Below are 18,897 nucleotides of genomic sequence, written 5' to 3' on the forward strand. Positions count from 1 at the left end.
CTCTGCCTCACTCCCTCTGCCTCACTCCCCTCTGCCTCACTCCCTCTGCCTCACTCCCCTCTGCCTCCCTCCCCTCTGCCCCACTCCCCTCTGCCCCACTCCCCTCTGCCCCACTCCCCTCTGCCTCACTCCCTCTGCCTCACTCCCCTCTGCCTCACTCCCCTCTGCCTCCCTCCCCTCTGCCTCACTCCCTCTGCCCCACTCCCCTCTGCCCCACTCCCCTCTGCCTCACTCCCCTCTGCCTCACTCCCCTCTGCCTCCCTCCCCTCTACCTCACTCCCCTCTGCCTCACTCCCCTCTGCCTCACTCCCTCTGCCTCACTCCCCTCTGCCTCACTCCCCTCTGCCTCACTCCCCTCTGCCTCACTCCTGTGAGCCTCTCACTGCAAGAAGAACTTAGAGGGCTGCAGCAGGGCCAGATAAGGGCAACAGAGCTGGGGAAGGGTCTGGAGAGCAGGGCTGGGGAGGGAGGAGCAGCTGGGGGAGCTCAGCCTGGAGCAGAGGAGGCTGAGGGAGACCTCCTTGCTCTCCCTGAGGCTGGAGCCAGGTGGGGGAGGGGCTCTCTCCCAAGGAACAAGTGTCAAGGCAGGAGGAGATTGCCTCAGCTTGCCCCAGGGGAGGTTCAGGTTGGCCATGAGGAAGAGTTTCTGCCCCCAGAGGGTTGTCCAGGCCTGGCCCAGGCTGCCCAGGGCAGTGGTGCAGTCCCCATGCCTGGAGGGGTTGCAGAGCCCTGGAGCTGTGGTGCTGAGGGCCAGGGGTGGTGGTGCCCTGGGGCAGGGCTGGGCTCATGGCTCATGGCTCATGGCTCATGGCTCGTGGCTCATGGCTGGGGTGGTGAGCCAAGGTCTCCTGCAGCCCAAGCAGCTGTGTGGTTGGCAGCAGTGCCAGTGCCACTGGTGCCTGGGCAGTGGCAGCCAGGGGGTGCCTGCTGTGCCCTGGGGACACCACAGCCCCAGCAGCACTTGGTGGGGCAGGTGCCCACTGCTGGGGGTGTCTCTAGGGCTGTGGCCTCAGCAGAGCCTGAGGCACCACCCTGTGCTTGCTGCCTGCTGGTTGCTCATGGGTGCAGTGGCCCAGGAAGTGCCATGGTGATTGCCCTTCAGCCTTGGGGCTGGAACCACATCCTCAGTTGGGCTTCAGGAGCTGGAGGCCTCAGCTGCTCCCCAGAGCTCTGTGGCTGGGGAGCAGTCACTGCCTTGGCCCTGAGGCCCCTGGGGTGGGGTGGTTGGTGCCACCAGGCCAGCTGTGCCACGGGCTGCTGGCCATTCTGAGGGTGCAGCAGCATGGAGTGGCAGGCTGGCTGTGGAGCTGGGCTCCATCCCCCTCCTGGCCTGCAGCCTGGGGGCATCAGCAGGCTCCTGGGGGCATCAGCAGGCTCCTTGGGGCATCAGCAGGCTCCTTGGGGCTGCTTCTCCCAGGGAAACTGCAGCTCTGCTGGGGCAGCTTCAGGCTCTTTCCTCCTGTCCTGTCACTTTGGAGAGGAGCCCACCCCCCCCTGGCTCTGGCCTCCTCTCAGGGGGCTGCAGAGAGCAAGGAGGCCTCCCCTCAGCTGCCTCCTCCCCTCCAGGCTGGGCACCCCCAGCAGAGCTGCTCCAGCCCTTGGCCTGTCTCTGTGGCAGCCCTCTGGACTCACTCCCCCAGCTCTGTGTCCTCCTCCTGCTGGGGACAGCATTCCCCCAGCCCATGCTTGCCCTGCCCAGGAGCTGGTGGTGCAGCTGTGAGGTCTGCAGGGCTCTGCTGCGAGAGGACATCCCCCGGGGGTGGGTGTCTGCCCCCCTGAGCTGAGCCTCAGCTGAGCAGCAGGGGGCTGGGGGCTGCAGGGCAGCTCAGCGGGGTCACTGGGGAGCCCTCTGATGGGATTTGGGGGTCAGGCTAATCCCTGCCAGCCCTGCTGGGCCCTGTGCCACCCCCTGAGAGTCCAGGCTCTGCCAGGCTGCAGGAGCTCCCCCCCTGCAGCACCGCCACTGCACCTGCAGCGCTGCAGCCTTGTCTCCCCCTCTGCTCCCTGCCTCTGCTCAGCCCTTTCTCCGAGGCTGCCTGCCCCAGGAGCGACTCCGAGCTGGAGGTGAAGCCTGCTGAGAGCCTGCTGCGCGCAGAGTCCCACATGGAGTGGACCTGGGGAGGCTTCCCGGAGGCCACCAAGGTAAGGGCAGGGCCCCGGCCCGGGCCCGGCGCAGGGCTCAGGCGCCCCGGGGGCGGCGGCGCAGGGCGCGGCGGCAGGGGGCAGCTCCTCCTGCTGGCTGCCGTGGGTACTGCAGGCAGGGGGCAGCTCCTCCTGCTGGCTGCAGTGGGTACTGCAGGCAGGGGGCAGCTGGAGCCTGGCTCTGCCAGGCAGGGCTGCAGAAGGCAGCTTTAGAGAGGACTTCTCTTCATCCTGGGCTGTCCTGGCTCCTTTGGAAAGGAATTCTTGGCAGGGAGGGTGGAGGGCCTGGCACAGGCTGCCCAGGGAGGCTCTGCATGGCCCTCCCTGGAGGTGCTCAAGGCCAGGCTGGACAAGCCCTTGAACAAGCTGGGCTGGGGGGAGGTTGAAGACAATCCAGTTCAGCCCTCCTGGCAGTGCACTTGGGGCCAGGACTTGTACCACCAGAACAGGCTGGGTGCTGACACCAGTACAAGCTGCAGCCCAGGAGGTTCCACCTCAGCAGGAGGAGAAAGTGGTTTGGGGGGAGGCTGCTGGGGGCCTGGGGCAGGCTGCCCAGAGAGGTTGTGGAGTCTGCTGGTGTGGAGAGCTTCCAACTCCCCCTGGATGTGTTCCTGTGTGCCCTGCCCTGGGGCCCCTGCTCTGGCAGGCCTTGCACTGGGGGATCTCCAGGGGTGCCTGCCCTGCCCACCCCCCTGCTGGGGCTCTGGAGGCCTGAGCAGGGCTTTGCTTTTCAGATCAGCAAGAAAGAGAAAGTGGAGCACCCCCAGACAGCCACCATCACCCCCTCAGAGAAGACTCACTTCAGGGTGATCCTCAGCTCTGATGAAGTGGAGGATGAGGATGATGTGAAGGAGTCTGTCTGCACAGTGCTGAAGCCTGAGCCCAGATCCCACCCTCTGCTGCAGCAGCTGGAGGTGAAGGAGCCTCCTGCTCACATCACAGAGCCCCAGGCTCCCCTGCCCCTGGATCCAGAGCAGTGCTCCAGGCTCCTGGGGGAGCCTGTGCCCGAGGCCAAGCCCCCAGCCAAGGCTGACTCTCCTTCCAAGAAGAGAGGTGAGAGAGGTGAGTCCTGCAGCTCAGGGGCACCTGCCAGCTCTGAGGCCACAGGGCAGGCCTGGGGGTGGCCCTCTGCAGCCTGCTCTGCCTGAGGCTGCAGCCCAAGTGCTGGCTGCTGGCTGCTGGCTGCTGGCTGCTGCAGGCCAGCCTGGGCCCTCCCCAGCAGGCAGTGCAGCTGCAGCTTGGTGCTCTTGCTGAGCCCCACAGGCATGCACAAGCGCAGCCAGCACCAAGGGCCTGATGGCATCTACCTGGAGGACTTGAAGGCCTTGGAGCCCGAGGTTGCAGCCCTCTACTTCCCCAAGAGGTAACTGGGGGCTCTGGCTCTGGGCTTTGGTGGAGCATCCATCCTGGTGGCCCTGGGGAAGCCTGGTGCTGATCACACCGGGGGGGGAGCTCAGGGCCTGGTGCAGCCTCTGTCTTCTGCCCAGGAGAGCAGGCTTAGCCTGCAGCCTCTGGGCAGCTGCCCTCTGCTGTGGGATCAGAGGGGGCTGGGTGGGAAGGGAGCTCTCAAGGCCCTCTGCAGGGACAAGGGCAGCTGGGGCAGGCTGCTCAGGGCCCAGCCAGCCTGCTGCAAATCCACCTCTGCTGCAGGCAGGAGAGGAGCAGCTGGGGGTGGGGGGAGCTGGAGGGGGCTGGGCTGTGTCTGGGGGGGTCTGACCTGCTCTCTGCAGACATACAGCAGTGGTGGCCAAGGGGCTTCAGAGCAGGGCTGCAGCAAGGGGGGTGCAGGAGGGACACAGCAGGCTCTGACCCCTCCTGGCCCATGTGCCCTCTCCTCTGTCTGTGCCCCCCTTGCCTTTCCCCTCTGTGCCCTTCCCCTCTGTGCCCCTCCCCTCTGTGCCCCCCTCCCCTCTGTGCCCCTCCCCTCTGTGCCCCCTTCCCCTCTGTGCCCCCTTCCCCTCTGTGCCCCTCCCCTCTGTGCCCCTCCCCCCTGTGCCCTCCCCTCTGTGCCCCTCCCCTCTGTGCCCTCCCCTCTGTGCCCCTTCCCCCTGTGCCCCCTTCCCCCCTGTGCCCCCTTCCCCCCTGTGCCCCTCCCCCCTGTGCCCCTCCCCTCTGTGCCCTCCCCTCTGTGCCCCTTCCCCCTGTGCCCCCTTCCCCCTGTGCCCCTTCCCCCCTGTGCCCCTTCCCCCCTGTGCCCCTCCCCCCTGTGCCCCTCCCCCCTGTGCCCCTCCCCCCTGTGCCCCTCCCCTCTGTGCCCTCCCCGCGCCGTGGGGTCGCAGCGAGCCGGAGGCGGAGCCAGAGGCGGAGGCGGGGCCGGAGGCGGGGCCGGAGGCGGAGCCGGAGGCGGGGCCGGGCTGGCAGTCCCCGCAGTCCGTGGGCAGCGCGGCCGCGGACAGCGGCACCGAGTGTCTGTCGGACTCGGCCCTGGACCTGCCCGACGTCACCCTGTCCCTCTGCGGCGGCTTCGGCGAGCAGGGGCAGATCTCCCACGGTAGGTGGCGCTGTCCTGCCCGGCCCTGCCCTGCCCAGCCCAGCCCAACCCTGCCCAGCCCTGCCCTGCCCTGCCCTGCCCAGCCCTGCCCTGCCCTGCCCTGCCCTGCCCAGCCCTGCCCTGCCCTGCCCTGCCCTGCCCTGCCCAGCCCAGCCCAGCCCAGCCCAACCCTGCCCTGCCCTGCCCAGCCCTGCCCTGCCCTGCCCTGCCCTGCCCTGCCCAGCCCAGCCCAACCCTGCCCTGCCCTGCCCTGCTCTGCCCTGCCCTGCCCTGCCCTGCCCAGCCCAGCCCAACCCTGCCCTGCCCTGCCCTGCCCTGCCCAGCCCTGCCCTGCCCCACGCCCTGGGGGCTGCCCTGCTCCCTCCTAAGCAGGCCGGCAGCGGAGCCTGCCCTGCAGCCTGCAGCTCTGGTGCCCCCTGGGCAGCTTGGTGCCCCCTGGGCAGCTTGGTGTCCCTGGGGCCCCTGCAGCCTGCAGCTCTGGTGCCCTCTGGGCAGCTTGGTGCCCCCTGGGCAGCTTGGTGTCCCTGGGGCCCCTGCAGCCCTGCCAGCTCCCTGCTGCTCGCTTGCCCTGCACAGCTCTCTTCCCTTTGTGATTCCCTGCCCCTGCCCTGCAGCTCTCTGCCGCTTCAGTGTTTGAGCCCTCAGGCAGCTTCCCCCCTGTGCCAGGCAGCTCTCTGCTGTGCCTCCCCTGGCCTCAGTCTGGCCTTGAGGTCTGCAGCTGCTGCTCCATCTCTGAGTGCTCTGAGATGTGTGAGGGAGCTGCCAGGAGCTGCTCCTGAGCACGGGAGCAGACTGAGCTGGGCTGGAAGGAACCTTCCAGAGCATCCACTCCCAGCCCCTGCCGTGGCCAGGGACATCTCTTACCAGAGTCCTTGCTCCAGGCCACATCCAGATTGGCTTTGAGCAGCCAGAGGCTTGGAGCCTCCACAGCTTTCCTGGGCAGCCTGGCCCAGTGCCTCAGCCCCTGGAGAAGGATTTCCTCCTCCTGCCTCACCTCAGCCCAGCTCCTGCCAGTTGGAAGCCACAGGCTGCCTGGGCTCTGGGAAGAGCTAGCAGTGGCAAAGGGTTTGAGAGAGCAGCTGCTGATGGCTGAGCAGCACAGCAGTGTCCCCTGAGGCCACTGCAGGCCCTCTGCACTCCTTTGGCAGGGCAGGAGTGAGTGGGACAAGCTGCTGGGCACTCCCTGGGCACAGGCTGGGATGTGTTGGAAGAGCTCTTCCAGAGCAGCCAGCTCCTGCCCCCTGCCACAGCTAAGGGCACCTCCCACTGGCCTCAGCCAGCCTGGCACTGCTCACCCCCAGGCTTAGAGCCTCCACAGCTCCCCCAGGCAGCCTGTCCCAGAGCTTCACCACCCCCTGCAGAGGGATTCCCTGCTCCTGGCTCCTGGCAGTCCACCTTCTGCCAGCCTGAAGCCCTCACCCCTCCTCCTGTCACTCCATGCCTTTGCCACCAGCCCCTCCCCAGCTCTCCTGCAGCCCCTGCCAGCACTGAAAGGCCACCAGGAGGTCTCCCTGGAGCCTGAAGACCTCCTGGAAGGCTGAGAGGTCAGCAAAGGCTCTGAGCTCTCCATTCCCCTGGAGAGAAGCCAGTCAGCACAGCTTGGGAAGCAGCCTGAGGCCCTGAGCAGCTGAGCCTAGCTGAGAGGTGTCCCTGCCTGTGGTGGGGAGGTTGGGGTGGGTGAGCTCTCAGCTGCCTTCCACCCTGAGCCAGCCTGGGACTCTTGGGGCTCTCCCTCTCCAGCTCCAGCTCCAATCTGCTTCTGTTGCAGAGAAGTTCCTGGAGCACATCATCACTTACCAGGAGTTTGCTGAGAACCCTGGGCTCATAGACAGCCCCAACCTGGTGATAAAGATCTACAACAGGTGAGGGCTGCCCCTGCAGCCAGCCAGCCCAGGGCCCTCACTCACCACTGCCCTGGGGCCTGAGGGCTCTGCTGCTCACAGGCAAGCAGCTGGGGGCTGAAGTGTCCACTCAGCTCAGGTGAGGATTGCTCAGGGGGTACAAGGGGTGCTGAGCTGTTGGTGCTGACAGCACACCAAGAGTGTTCGTGTCTGGATGGGTGCCAGTGGTGCCAGGTGTGCACAGTGCCTCTGCTGAGGGGCAGCCTGGGCCCAGCCCTGCCCACACAGCACCCTCAGCTCCCTGGCTGGCAGCTGCTGAGGGGCAGCCTGGGCCCAGCCCTGCCCACACAGCACCCTCAGCTCCCTGGCTGGCACCCAGCAGGTGCTGCCCTCAGGAGAAGGCAGCTGGCAGCTGCTGCCCCCAGGCAGGCTGTGTGTGGGTAACCTGTCCTGTGTCACACCAGGTATTACAACTGGGCCCTGGCTGCTCCAATGATCCTCAGCCTGCAGGTCTTCCAGAAGAGTCTGCCCAAGGTGAGCAGGGCTGAGCACACAGCTGTGGGGCTGAGCACACAGCTGTGGGGCTGAGCACACAGCTGTGGGGCTGAGCACACAGCTCTGGGGCTGGGGCACACAGCTCTGGGGCTGAGCACACAGCTGTGGGGCTGGCAGCACACAGCTCTGGGGCACACAGCTGTGGGGCTGCAGAGAGGGCTGGGGTTGGGAAGCAGCTCCAAGCCCATCCAGCTCCCACTGCCTGCCCAAGGCCAGGCCACCTCCCACTGGCTTCTTGCTGCAGGCCTCTTGCAGCCTGCCCTGGAGCAGCTCCTGCACAGCTCCTGCACAGCTCCTGCACAGCTCCTCCAGGCAGCCTGTCCCAGGGCCTCACACCCCTTGGGCAGGAGCTTCCTCCTCTTCTCTCATCCCAGTCCAGCCTCTGCCAGCCCAGAGGCACCACTGCTGCTCCTGTCCCTCCCTGCCTTTGCCACAGGCCCCTGCCCAGCTCTCCTTAGTCCCTTCCAGCACTGCAAGGCCCCCAGAAGGTCTCCCTGGAGCTGCCTCCTCTGCAGGCTGCACAGCCCCAGGCTTCAGCCTGGCCTTCAGCAGAGGGCTTGCAGCCAGCCCAGCACTGCTGTGGCTCTGCTGAGGGCTCCAGAGCTGAGCCCAGCCCTGCAGGGGGCTGAGCAGGGCAGGGGGAGCTGAGCCCAGCCCTGCAGGGGGCTGAGCAGGGCAGAGGGGGCTGAGCAGGGCAGAGGGGGCTGAGCAGGGCAGGGGGGGCTGAGCAGGGCAGGGGGGGCTGAGCAGGGCAGGGGGGGCTGAGCCCAGCCCTGCAGGGGGCTGAGCAGGGCAGAGGGGGCTGAGCCCAGCCCTGCAGGGGGCTGAGCAGGGCAGGGGGGGCTGAGCCCAGCCTTGCAGGGGGCTGAGCAGGGCAGGGGGGGCTGAGCCCAGCCCTGCAGGGGTGCTGAGCAGGGCAGAGGGGGCTGAGCCCAGCCTTGCAGGGGGCTGAGCAGGGCAGGGGGGGCAGGGCTCTGCTGCTTCCCCTCATGCCAATGCACCCCCCCCTCCCTTTGCAGGCCACTATTGAGTCCTGGGTGAAGGAGAAGATGCCAAAGAAGTCAGGAGGGTGGTGGTTCTGGCGCAAGAGGGAGAGCATGACCAAGCAGGTACCGCGGGCCCCCTGCCCTGGGGCTGCCCTGCCCTGGGGCTGCCCTGCCCTGGGGCTGCCCTGCCCCAGCTCTGCCAAGTGGAAAGCTGCCATCTGCCAGCAGCACCTCAGTGCTGCCCTGGCACCCCTGAGGGCCTGGCTGGCAACTGCCCTGGCACCCCTGGGAGCTGCTTTATTTAGAGTCAACCATTTAGAATAGAATGAACCAAACCAGGCTGGAAGAGACCTTCAAGATCATCCTGTCCAACCCATCAGCCAGTCCAACCCACCCAAACAGCTAACCCCATGCCCTGGCCTCCCTGGGAGCTGCTCTGGCCTCCCTGGGAGCTGCTCTGGCCTCCCTGGGAGCTGCTCTGGCATCCCTGAGGCCCTGGCTGGGAGCTGCTGAGGGCTGCAGCTGCTTCTCTCCATCTGGGCCTGACTCCCACAGATGTTTCTAAGCTGCTGCAGTCAGGTCTCCTGTGAGCAGCTCCTCCTCAGCTCTCAGCTCCTCCTCAGCTCTCAGCTCCTCCTCAGCTCTCAGAGCTCCTCAGCATGTTTCAGGCCTGGCTGCCAGAGCAGGAGGCAGAAGCTGTGCTGCTCTGCTCAGCCCTTCTAGACCAAGCTCAGCTTCTAAACCTCAGGAGTGAGCTTTGTAAGGCCAGAGGCTGCCAGCTCCTTCCCAGGTCCCTTCCTGGTGCCAAGCTCCCAGCTCTCAGCCTGGGGCAGCCAGGCCCTGCTTGGGGGTGTGATGAGGATCAGAGACATCCTCTGCATGGGGCTGAGGAGGGAAGGAGCTTCCTGATGGCTGGAGGGTGGGCTGGGGGCTCGGCTGGGGGCTCAGCTGGGGCAGTGACAGGGCTTTAAAACCCCTGCTGGGTATTGTGCTGCTGCTGCAGGTCCCAGAGGCCAAAGAGGGGAAGAGTGAGAGCCAGAGAGCCAGCCAGCTGCCAGCAGCTGTCCAGGAGCAAGTCACAAGCAGGTCTGTGCTGCTGGGAAGGCAGCAACCCTCTGCTGCCCCTGCCCTGCCCCTGCCTGAGCTCTGCCCTGCCCCTGCCCCTGCCCCAGCCCTGCTCCTGCCTGAGCTCTACTCCTGCCCCTGCCCTGCCCCTGCCCCTGCCCCTGCCCTGCCCTGCCCCTGCCCTGCCCCTGCCCTGCCCTGCCCTGCCCTGCCCTGCCCTGCCCCTGCCCCTGCCCTGCCCCTGCCCCTGCCCCTGCCCCTGCCCTGCCCCTGCCCTGCCCTGCCCTGCCCTGCCCTGCCCTGCCCCTGCCCCTGCCCTGCCCCTGCCCCTGCCCCTGCCCCTGCCCCTGCCCTGCCCCTGCTTCTCTCCCCCCTGCCCCTTCCTGTTGCTTTCCTGCTGGAGGGGCAGTTGGGCTCTGCTGGGAGAGCTTCCTCTGAGCCACTGAAGGGGCCCCAGGATGTGTTCAGCACAGCAAGGCACAAGTGTGGGGCTGCAGCCCCCTGCACTGATGCCCTGCAGCCTCTTCCTCTTACCCCTGCAGCCCTGGCACAGCTGGCAGGGAATTGCTTGGCCTGGGAGAGGCCTTTAGGAGCATTGAGACTCCATGGGGCTGGCAGGGAGCCTCCAAGGGCACCCAGGCCAAGCCCCTGCAGGCACAGGGGACAGCTCCAGCCAGAGCAGGCTGCCCAGGGACACAGCCAGGCAGAGCCTGGGTGGCTGCAGGGATGGAGCCTCAACCCCTCCCTGGGCAGCCTGTGCCAGTGCCCTCCCCAGCCTCCCTCTGCAGAGCTTCCTCCTGATGTCCAACCTGACCCTGCCCTGCTCCACTCCCAACCCCCTGCCCCTCCTCCTGTCCCCACAGCCCCTCCTGAGCAGTCCCTCCCCAGCCTGCCTGCAGCTCCCCTGCAGGTATTGCAGTGCAGCTCTGAGCTCTCCCTGCAGCCTTCTCCCCCCCAGCACCCCCAGCACCCCAAACCCTTCTCTTTGGGGGTGCTCTCAGTCTGCTCACCCCCAGCCTGGGCTGGTACCCAGGTGACCTGGGTGCAGGACCTTGCACTTTGCCTTACTGCACCTCCTGGGCCTCTCCCCAGCCACCCTGCAGCTGCCCAGCTGCCTCTGGCTGGCTCTAGCCACCCTGCAGCCTTACCACCAGCACCACTCAGCTGGGTGTCACCTCCAGAGCTGCTGAGGGGGCCTCAGGCTCAGAGTCTCTGGCACTGAGGAGACTGAACAGCACTGGGGCCAGCACAGACCCCTGAGGGACTCCCCTTGTCCCCCAGCTCCACCTGGACATGGAGCCACTGACCTCTGAGTGCCATCACCCAAGCCATGCCTTCCCCCCTGCACCTCCAGCCCAGAGAGGAGGCCTGCTGGGGGCTGTGCCCAGGGCTGTGCCCAGGGCTGTGCCCAGGGCTGTGCAGAGGCCCAGAGATGAGATCTGCTGGGCCCTCCCCCTGCTGCAGCTCTGCCAGGGGGAAAGCCTCTGGGCTGGGCAGGCAGGGCTTGGCCTTGGCCCCTGGCAGCCCAGAGCCAGCTGGGTGCTGAGCTGCAGCCAGAGCAGGGAGAGAGCAGCACAGGGAGGGGATTCTGCCCTCTGCTCTGCTCTGCTCAGCCCCCACCTGCAGCACTGCCTCCAGCCCTGGGCCCCCAGCACAGGGAGGACCTGGAGCTGCTGGAGAGGCTCCAGAGGAGGTGATCAAAGGGATCACAGAATCAGTCAGGGCTGGAAGGGACCACAAGGAGCATCCAGCTCCAACCCCCCTGCCATGGGCAGGGACACCCCACACTAGATCAGCCTGGCCAGAGCCTCATCCAGCCTGGGCTTAAACACCTCCAGGGACAGGGCCCCAACCACCTCCCTGCACAACCCATTCCAGGGCTTCACCACTCTCATGGGGAAGAACTTCCTCCTCACCTCCAGCCTCAATCTCCCCACCTCCAGCTTCATTCCATTCCCCCTAGTCCTATCACTGCCTGAGATCCTGAGCAGTCCCTCCCCAGCCTTCCTGGAGCCCCCTTCAGATCCTGGAAGGCCACAATGAGGTCACCTGGGAGCCTTCTCTTCTGCAGACTGAACAGCCCCAACTCCTTCAGTCTGTCCTCACAGCAGAGCAGCTCCAGCCCTCTGCTCATCCTCCTGGCCCTGCTCTGGACACCTTCCAGCACCTCCAGATCCCTCTTGCCATAGGGGCTCCAGAACTGGAGGCAGGACTCCAGGTGGGGTCTCCCCAGAGCTGAGCAGAGGGAGAGAATCACCTCCCTTGCCCTGCTGGCCACACTTCTCCTGCTGCAGCCCAGGCTCTGGTTGGCTTTCTGGGCTGCAAGTGCACACTGAGAGCTCCTGGTGAGCTTCTCCTCCCCCAGCACCCCCAAGGCTCTCTCCTCAGGGCTGCTTTCCAGCCAGTCCCTGCCCAGCCTGCATTTGTGCCTGGGATTGCCTCCACCCAGCTGCAGGACCCTGCCCTTGGTCTTGTTGACCCTCCTGAGGTTGGCTTGTGCCCACCTCTCCAGCCTGCCCAGGTCCCTCTGGATGGATCCCTTCCCTCCAGCTGTCTGCTGCACCACACAGCTTGGTGTCAGCTGCCAGCCAGGACCATCCTGGGTTGCTGGTGCCTGGCTGTGTTGTCCCTCCAGCAGATGCCAGGGTGGCTGAAATCCCCCATGAGGACCAGGGCCTGTGACCTGGCAGCTGCTTCTCTTTGCCTGTGGAGGCCTCCTCTGCTTGGCTCTGCTGTCAGGTGCCTGTAGGAGACCCCCACAGCAGCATCTCCTTCCCCTGTCCTGCCTTTGGTTGCAACCCACCCTCAGCCAGCTCCTCCTGCCCCCCCCAGGGGGAGCTGCCCTGCTCCCAGCTGGTTATGGACACAGAGGGCAGCACCTCCTCCTCCCCTTCCCTGCCTGTCCCTGCACCCCAGCCATGGGAATCACCCCCCCCTGTCAGTGGCAGCCACTGTGCCCTGGCCCCCAGCAGCACAGTGCCAGGCTGTGTGCACTGGCACAGAGGCACTGCAGCTGGGCTGGCCCTGCCCTCCTCTGCTGCCAGTCCCCCTTGGCTGCCACACAGTCTCCTGGGGCAGCACTGCTGCCTTGCCTCAGGGCAGCTGCCTTGCCTCAGGGCAGCAGCCAGCTCTCCCTCCCTCTGCTCAGCTGCCCTCTGCCTGGCACAGCCCAGCAGGAGATGCTGACCCCTTCCTTCCCCTTCCCCTTCCCCTTCCCCTTCCCCTTCCCCTTCCCCTTCCCCCTTCCCCTTCCCCTTCCCCTTCCCCTTCCCCTTCCCCTTCCCCTTCCCCCCTCCCCTTCCCATCCAGTCTAAACCCTGTCAATGAGCCCTGCCAGCTCCTGCCCCAGGAGCCTTTCCCCCCCGGGACAGTGCACCCCATGAGTTGTTTGCAGCCCTGGTGCCTTGCAAACCAGGCTGTGACTGTAGGAGCCAAAGCCCTGTCCATGGCACCAGCCCCAGAGCCAGGAACTGACCTCTTGGCTCTGCTGGGACGGGGCCAGGCTGGCAGAGCTGGGGCTGTGCAGCCTGCAGGAGGCTGCAGGCAGAGCTCAGAGCAGCCTTGCAGTCCCTGCAGGGGCTCCAGGAGAGCTGGGGAGGGACTCTGGGCAAGGGCTGGGGGTGCCAGGCTGAGGGACAGTGGCTTAGAGCTGGGAGAGGAGAGACTGAGGGTGGAGAGGAGGGAGAAACCCTTGGGAGTGAGGCTGGGGAGAGCCTGGCCCAGGCTGCCCAGGGAGGCTGTGGCTGCCCCCTGCCTGGGGGTACTCCAGGCCAGGCTGGGTGAGGCCCTGAGCAGCCTGGGCTGGGGGCAGGGGTCCCATGGCAGGGGGGGTGCAGTAGGTGAGCTCTGGGCTGTGGCTCTGTGCAGTGCCTCCTGGGGGCTGCCTCACCTGCTTGCTGTGGCTGCTGTCCTGCCAGGCCTCCAGAGGATGACTCCTCCAGTGATGAAGCCTGCCAGGAGCTGAAGGAATCCCTGAAGCTGGATCCTGCCCCAGCAGAACACTCCCCCCATGGGAATGCTCCATCCTACAAGAAGTCCCTCAGGCTCTCTTCAGACCAAATAGTGAGTGCCCCCCTGCCCCCCGGGGTGCTGAGGGCTTCTCTCTGCCTGGCATGGACCTGCCTTGGGGTTGGTGCTGCTGCTGCCTCCAGCTGTGCTCACCTTCAGGGGGGCTGCAGGCACCACCCAGAGGATGCTGCTGTGGCCAAGGGGGAGCTGAGGGGGCTGCAGGACTGCTGCTCCAGCTCCATGGGGACAGGCCTTGGAGTGCTGGTGGGCAGCACTCAGCCCCTGGGGGCCAGGGGCAGGCTGCACCCAGGCACCTGGGGAGGTGCTGCTGCCCCTCTGCCCTGCCCACACCTGCAAGGCTGTGCCCAGCTTGGGGTCCCCAGCTCAGTGCAGACAGAGAGCTGCTGGGGAGAGGCCAAGAGAGGCTGTGAGGAGGAGGAGGGACTGGAAGAGCTCTGCTGTGAGGAAGGGCTGAGAGCCCTGGGGCTGCTGGGTGTGTGAGGAGGAGCTGAGCAGTGTCTCACCTGCTGAGGGCTGGGGGTCAGGATGAAGGTGCCAGGCTCTGGTTGGCCTCTGAGGGCCTGGGGTGGCTCAGAAGAGCTGAGCTCAGGTGGGAACAGGAGGAGACCCTCAGGGTGCACAGGGCCAGGCTGAGGAGAGCAGACTGAGAGCACACTGCCCTGTTCAGCCAGCTGAAGGAGGGGGCCTGGGGGCATGGAGGGTGGCCAGCATGTGGAGGAAGGTTCTCCTGCCCCTCTGCTCTGCCCTAGGGAGGCACCAGCTGCAGTGCTGGGGCCAGTGCTGAGCTCCCCAGGCCCAGGGAGACAGAGAGCTGCTGGGGAGAGCCCAGGGGAGGCTGCAGAGCTGCTGAGGGGCCTGGGGCAGCTCTGGCAGCAGCACAGGCTGAGAGCCCTGGGGCTGAGAGCCTGCAGCAGAGCAGCCCCAGAGGGCAGCTGAGCAATGCTCAGCAAGAGCTGAAGGAGCTGTGGGGGGCAGGAGGCTGGGGCCAGGCTCTGCTGAGTGGTGCCCAGGGCCAGGCCAAGGGGCAAGGGGCAGAGCCTGGCAGGCAGGAGGTGGCAGCTGAGCAGGAGGAGAAAGTGGTTTGGGGGGAGGCTGCTGGAGGCCTGGAGCAGGCTGCCCAGAGAGGTTGTGGAGTCTGCTGGTGTGGAGAGCTCCCAACCCCCCCCTGGGCACTGTGCTGCTGGGCAGGGTGCTGGGGGGGCCCTGCTGGAGCAGGGCTGGGCTGGGGGGTTCCTGCTGAGCTCCCTTCCCCCCCGTGCTGGGAGGCAGTGCTGAGCTCCTCAGCAGCTCACTGGGGTGTGGTGCTGAGCATGCTGTGCTGAGCAGCTCCTCCCCTGCCCCGAGGCTCAGCTGGGGCTCCGGGAGGGCCCCAACGATGTGGTCTTCAGCATCACCACGCAGTACCAGGGCACCTGCCGCTGCGCCGGCACCATCTACCTCTGGAACTGGGACGACAAGGTCATCATCTCGGACATCGATGGCACCATCACCAAGTGAGCACCACCCTGCCCCGGGGCCTGCACTGCTCCAGCCCTGCGGCTGTGGCAGGCCAGCTGGGGCCTGGGGCAGCCTGGGGCAGCCTGGGGCAGCCTGGGGCCTGGGGCAGCCTGGGGCAGCCTGGGCCTGGGGCAGCCTGGGGGAGCCTGGGGCAGCCTGGGCCTGGGGCAGCCTGGGGCAGCCTGGGGCAGCCTGGGCCTGGGGCAGCCTGGGGCAGCCTGGGGCAGCCTGGGCCTGGGGCAGCCTGGGGCAGCCTGGGGCAGCCTGGGGCAGCCTGGGCCTGGGGCAGCCTGGGGCCTGGGGCAGCCTGGGCCTGGGGCAGCCTGGGGCAGCCTGGCCCCCTGCAGGGCATCCCTGCCCCGGGGCGCTCCGGGGCGCTTTGGGCTGCACCTCGGTGACCTTCCAGCTCCCTTCCCACCCAGCCCACCCCATGGGTCTGTGGAGAGCAAACTCCCCACACTCAGCTCCCAGCCCAGCTGGAGGCAGGTGAAGCTGTGCTTGCAGCCAAAGCTGCCACAGCCACTGGGAGGTGCTGCCTGGGGAGGTGGTGCAGGCCCCATCCCCGGGGGGGTTTCAGTGCTGGGTGGATGTGGGGCTGAGGGAGGTGGTTTGGTGGCAGTGGGGCAGCAGCAGCAGCAGTGGGGTTGTGAGCTCTGTGCTGCCCAGGGGGGTGGTGCAGGCCCCATCCCTGGGGGGGTCCAGGAGGGGATTGGATGTGGCCCTTGGAGCCATGGTGGTGACAGGTTGGACCTGGTGAGCTCTGAGGTCTCTTCCAAGCCTGGTGAGACTGTGAGCTGCAGAGTGCTGAGAGCAGTCATGGAGCCCCCCAGGGTGGTTGGGTGTCCTGGCCTGGCAGCAGAGCAGAGGTGGCCTCTGAGCAGGGCAGGGTGAAGGTGGCAGTGTGCCATCTGCTCAGCCTGCCTGGCTCCCCTCCTGCCCTCCCTGGAGGAGCTGCTGCTGCTCCTTGACGTCTTGAGGGCCTCCTGCAGAGGGGTTTCTGTGACCTCCCATCCTCCACCACAGGCCCAGTGGTTGTTGGCCCTCCAGAGGTCACTGCCCTAGCCCCAGCTGTCCCTGTTTGCAGGTCTGATGCTCTGGGCCACATCCTCCCTCAGCTGGGCAAGGACTGGACCCACCAGGGCATCGCCAAGCTCTACCATTCCATCCACGAGTGAGTGGGGGGCTGTGGGGCAGGGAGGGGGCTCTGGGGTGGGGGGCTGGCCAGGTGCCCATGGCAGAGGGGGCAGAGGGAAGCCTTTGGGGTCTCCTGTGCACAGAGCTGTGCACTGCACCCCCACAGCCTGCGGGGGGAGGGCTGGGGGAACCTTCCCTCTGCTGCCAGCAGCCTGCAGAGGACACAGAGCTGCCTGGGGGGGAAAGGCCTCTAAGGGGAGCCCAGCACCAAACCATGCCCCACAGTGCCATGGCCACAGGTTTCTGGAGTGCCCCCAGGGCTGGGCACTGCACCACCCCCTGGGGCAGCCTGTGCCAGGGCCTGAGCAAGGAGCAGCTCGGGGGGGCCTGGCCCCCAGCACTCTGTCCCTGCCTGGGTCCGGCCGAGGCGGCCCTGGCTGAGCCCCTGCCCTGCCCTGCCCTCCCTGCCCTCCCTGCCCTGCCCTGCCCAGCCCTGCCCCTCCCTGCCCTGCCCCGCCCTGCCCAGCCCTGCCCCACCCTGCCCCACCCTGCCCGCCCCGCCCTGCCCTGCCCTCCCTCCCCTGCCCCACCCCACCCTGCCCTGCCCTTCCCTCCCTGCCCCGCCCTGCCCTCCCTGCCCTCCCTCCCCTGCCCCGCCCCACCCTGCCCCGCCCTGCCCTGCCCTCCCCTGCCCCGCCCTGCCCTCCCCTGCCCTCCCCGCCCTGCCCTCCCCTGCCCTCCCCGCCCTGCCCTCCCCTGCCCCGCCCTGCCCCGCCCTGCCCTGCCCTCCCCTGCCCCGCCCTGCCCTCCCCTGCCCTCCCCGCCCTGCCCTCCCCTGCCCCGCCCTGCCCCACCCTGCCCCGCCCCGCCCCTCAGGCTGGCTGTGGGCGTGGGGGGCGCTGGGCAGTGCCAGGCCGCGCTGTGCCCTCGGCTGCTGTCCCCCAGGAACGGCTACAAGTTCCTGTACTGCTCGGCGCGCGCCATCGGCATGGCAGACATCACCAGGGGCTACCTGCACTGGGTCAATGACAGAGGCACCATCCTGCCCCGGGGCCCCCTCATGCTCTCCCCCAGCAGCCTCTTCTCTGCCCTGCACAGGTAAGCAGCCCCTGCCAGCCTTGCACGCGAGCAGCCCTGGCAGCCCCTGCCAGCCTTGCACTGGGAGCAGCCCTGGCAGCCCCTGCCAGCCTTGCATGGGAGCAGCCCTGGCAGCCCCTGCCAGCCTTGCACTGGGAGCAGCCCTGGCAGCCCCTGCCAGCCTTGCACAGGAGCAGCCCTGGCAGCCCCTGCCAGCCTTGCACGGGAGCAGCCCTGCCAGCCTTGCACAGGAGCAGCCCTGGCAGCCCCTGCCAGCCTTGCACGGGAGCAGCCCTGCCAGCCTTGCACAGGAGCAGCCCTGGCAGCCCCTGCCAGCCTTGCACGGGAGCAGCCCTGGCAGCCTTGCACAGGAGCAGCCCTGGCAGCCCCTGCCAGCCTTGCACGGGAGCAGCCCTGGCAGCCTTGCACGGGAGCAGCCCTGGCAGCCTTGCACGGGAGCAGCCCTGGCAGCCCCTGCCAGCCTTGCATGGGAGCAGCCCTGGCAGCCCCTGCCAGCTGCCCCGCTGGGCTCCCTCTCTGCTGGGCCCCCAGCCCTCTGTGCCGGCTCAGCCTCCTGCTGCTGGCCTGGCCTGGCTGCCTGCTGCTGGGCCCTGTGCTGGGCCCTGTGCTGGCCTTCCACAGGCTGTGGGGCACTGCTGCTAGAGGGGGGAGAGGGCAGGCTGGGAGAAGGGATCGCTCCGAAGGCTCTGGGAGTGCCCCTGAGGGGCTTCAGCTCAGCTGATCCTCTGGAGCAGCCACAGGCTGCCTGGGCTCTGGGAAGAGCTAGCAGTGGCAAAGGGTTTGAGAGAGCAGCTGCTGATGGCTGAGCAGCACAGCAGTGTCCCCTGAGGCCACTGCAGGCCCTCTGCACTCCTTTGGCAGGGCAGGAGTGAGTGGGACAAGCTGCTGGGCACTCCCTGGGCACAGGCTGGGATGTGTTGGAAGAGCTCTTCCAGAGCACCCAGCTCCTGCCCCCTGCCACAGCTAAGGGCACCTCCCACTGGCCTCAGCCAGCCTGGCACTGCTCACCCCCAGGCTTGGAGCCTCCACAGCTCCCCCAGGCAGCCTGTCCCAGAGCTTCACCACCCCCTGCAGAGGGATTCCCTGCTCCTGGCTCCTGGCAGTCCACCTTCTGCCAGCCTGAAGCCCTCACCCCTCCTCCTGTCACTCCATGCCTTTGCCGCCAGCCCCTCCCCAGCTCTCCTGCAGCCCCTGCCAGCACTGAAAGGCCACCAGGAGGTCTCCCTGGAGCCTTTTTCTCTCCAGGCTGCACAGCCCCAGCTCTCCCACCCTGGCTCCCAGCAGAGAGCTTCCAGCCCTGCCAGCACTGCCGAGGCCTCCTCTGGCCCTGCCGAGCAGGTCTCTGTCCTCGGAGGCTCCAGAGCTGCCCCCAGCTGACTCAGGTGGTCACCCACAGTCAAAGCAGCTCAGGCAGTGAGCTGTGGCTGCACAGCTGGGGGCTCCTCACCAGCAGGGTCCCAGGGATGGTGGAGAGCTGGGTGGGCTGGGAGCCCCCTGAGCAGTGCTGTGGAACTGCAGCAGCAGGCAGGGAGGGGACTGGGAGCGGCAGGCAAGGGGGCAGCAGGGTCTCCTGGGGCCCAGAGCCTGACTGCTGCCCTTGGCTTCCAGGGAAGTCATAGAGAAGAAGCCTGAGAAGTTCAAGGTGGAGTGTCTGAACGACATCAAGAACCTCTTTGCCCCCAGCAAGCAGCCTTTCTATGCTGCCTTTGGCAACAGGCCCAACGTGAGTGAGTGCCGCCCCCGGGGCAGGCAGGGGCGGCTGCAGCTGCCGGCAGGGGAGGGGCAGAGCCATGCTGAGGCTGTGTGGTGCAGCAGGGCCTCTGCTTGCAGGATGTCTACGCCTACAGGCAGGTGGGGGTCCCAGACTGCAGGATCTTCACTGTGAACCCCAAGGGGGAGCTGATCCAGGAGCGCACCAAGGGCAACAAGTCCTCGTAAGAGCCAGGGGGGGCTGGGGGCTCAGGGGGGCCCAGCATGGAGGGGTGGGGAGGGACCCCTGGAGCTGCCCAAGCCCTGCTCCAGCAGGGCCCCCCCCAGCAGCTCTCTGGGCAGCCTGCTC

The 18,897-nt window shown here is 67.4% G+C and overlaps 1 protein-coding gene across 10 annotated transcripts in view; it reads left to right on the forward strand.

Annotated features, from left to right (window-relative positions):
* The window catches only part of LPIN2 (lipin 2), a 42,102-nt gene that overhangs the window by 21,213 nt on the left and 1,992 nt on the right, over nt 1–18,897 (forward strand). For 4 of the 10 annotated variants that reach the window (XM_068166909.1, XM_068166908.1, XM_068166901.1 and 1 more), the window contains exons 6-19: nt 2,019–2,142; nt 2,877–3,204; nt 3,406–3,505; nt 4,422–4,633; nt 6,402–6,495; nt 6,939–7,008; nt 8,049–8,138; nt 9,019–9,101; nt 12,998–13,142; nt 14,436–14,602; nt 15,691–15,777; nt 16,686–16,838; nt 18,447–18,561; nt 18,669–18,772. In XM_068166909.1, coding sequence (XP_068023010.1) covers nt 2,019–2,142; nt 2,877–3,204; nt 3,406–3,505; nt 4,422–4,633; nt 6,402–6,495; nt 6,939–7,008; nt 8,049–8,138; nt 9,019–9,101; nt 12,998–13,142; nt 14,436–14,602; nt 15,691–15,777; nt 16,686–16,838; nt 18,447–18,561; nt 18,669–18,772 — 1,872 coding nt within the window. Of the gene's footprint in view, nt 1–2,018; nt 2,143–2,876; nt 3,205–3,405; nt 3,506–4,421; nt 4,634–6,401; nt 6,496–6,938; nt 7,009–8,048; nt 8,139–9,018; nt 9,102–12,997; nt 13,143–14,435; nt 14,603–15,690; nt 15,778–16,685; nt 17,004–18,446; nt 18,562–18,668; nt 18,773–18,897 lie in introns of those variants that run through there. The other 6 variants (XM_068166906.1, XM_068166903.1, XM_068166904.1 and 3 more) reach the window with 6 other exon arrangements.

Source organism: Melanerpes formicivorus, unplaced genomic scaffold, assembly GCF_026170545.1.
Source record: "Melanerpes formicivorus ecotype bairdi unplaced genomic scaffold, bMelFor1.0.p_v2 SCAF_111, whole genome shotgun sequence".
NCBI classification, from domain to species: domain Eukaryota; kingdom Metazoa; phylum Chordata; class Aves; order Piciformes; family Picidae; genus Melanerpes; species Melanerpes formicivorus.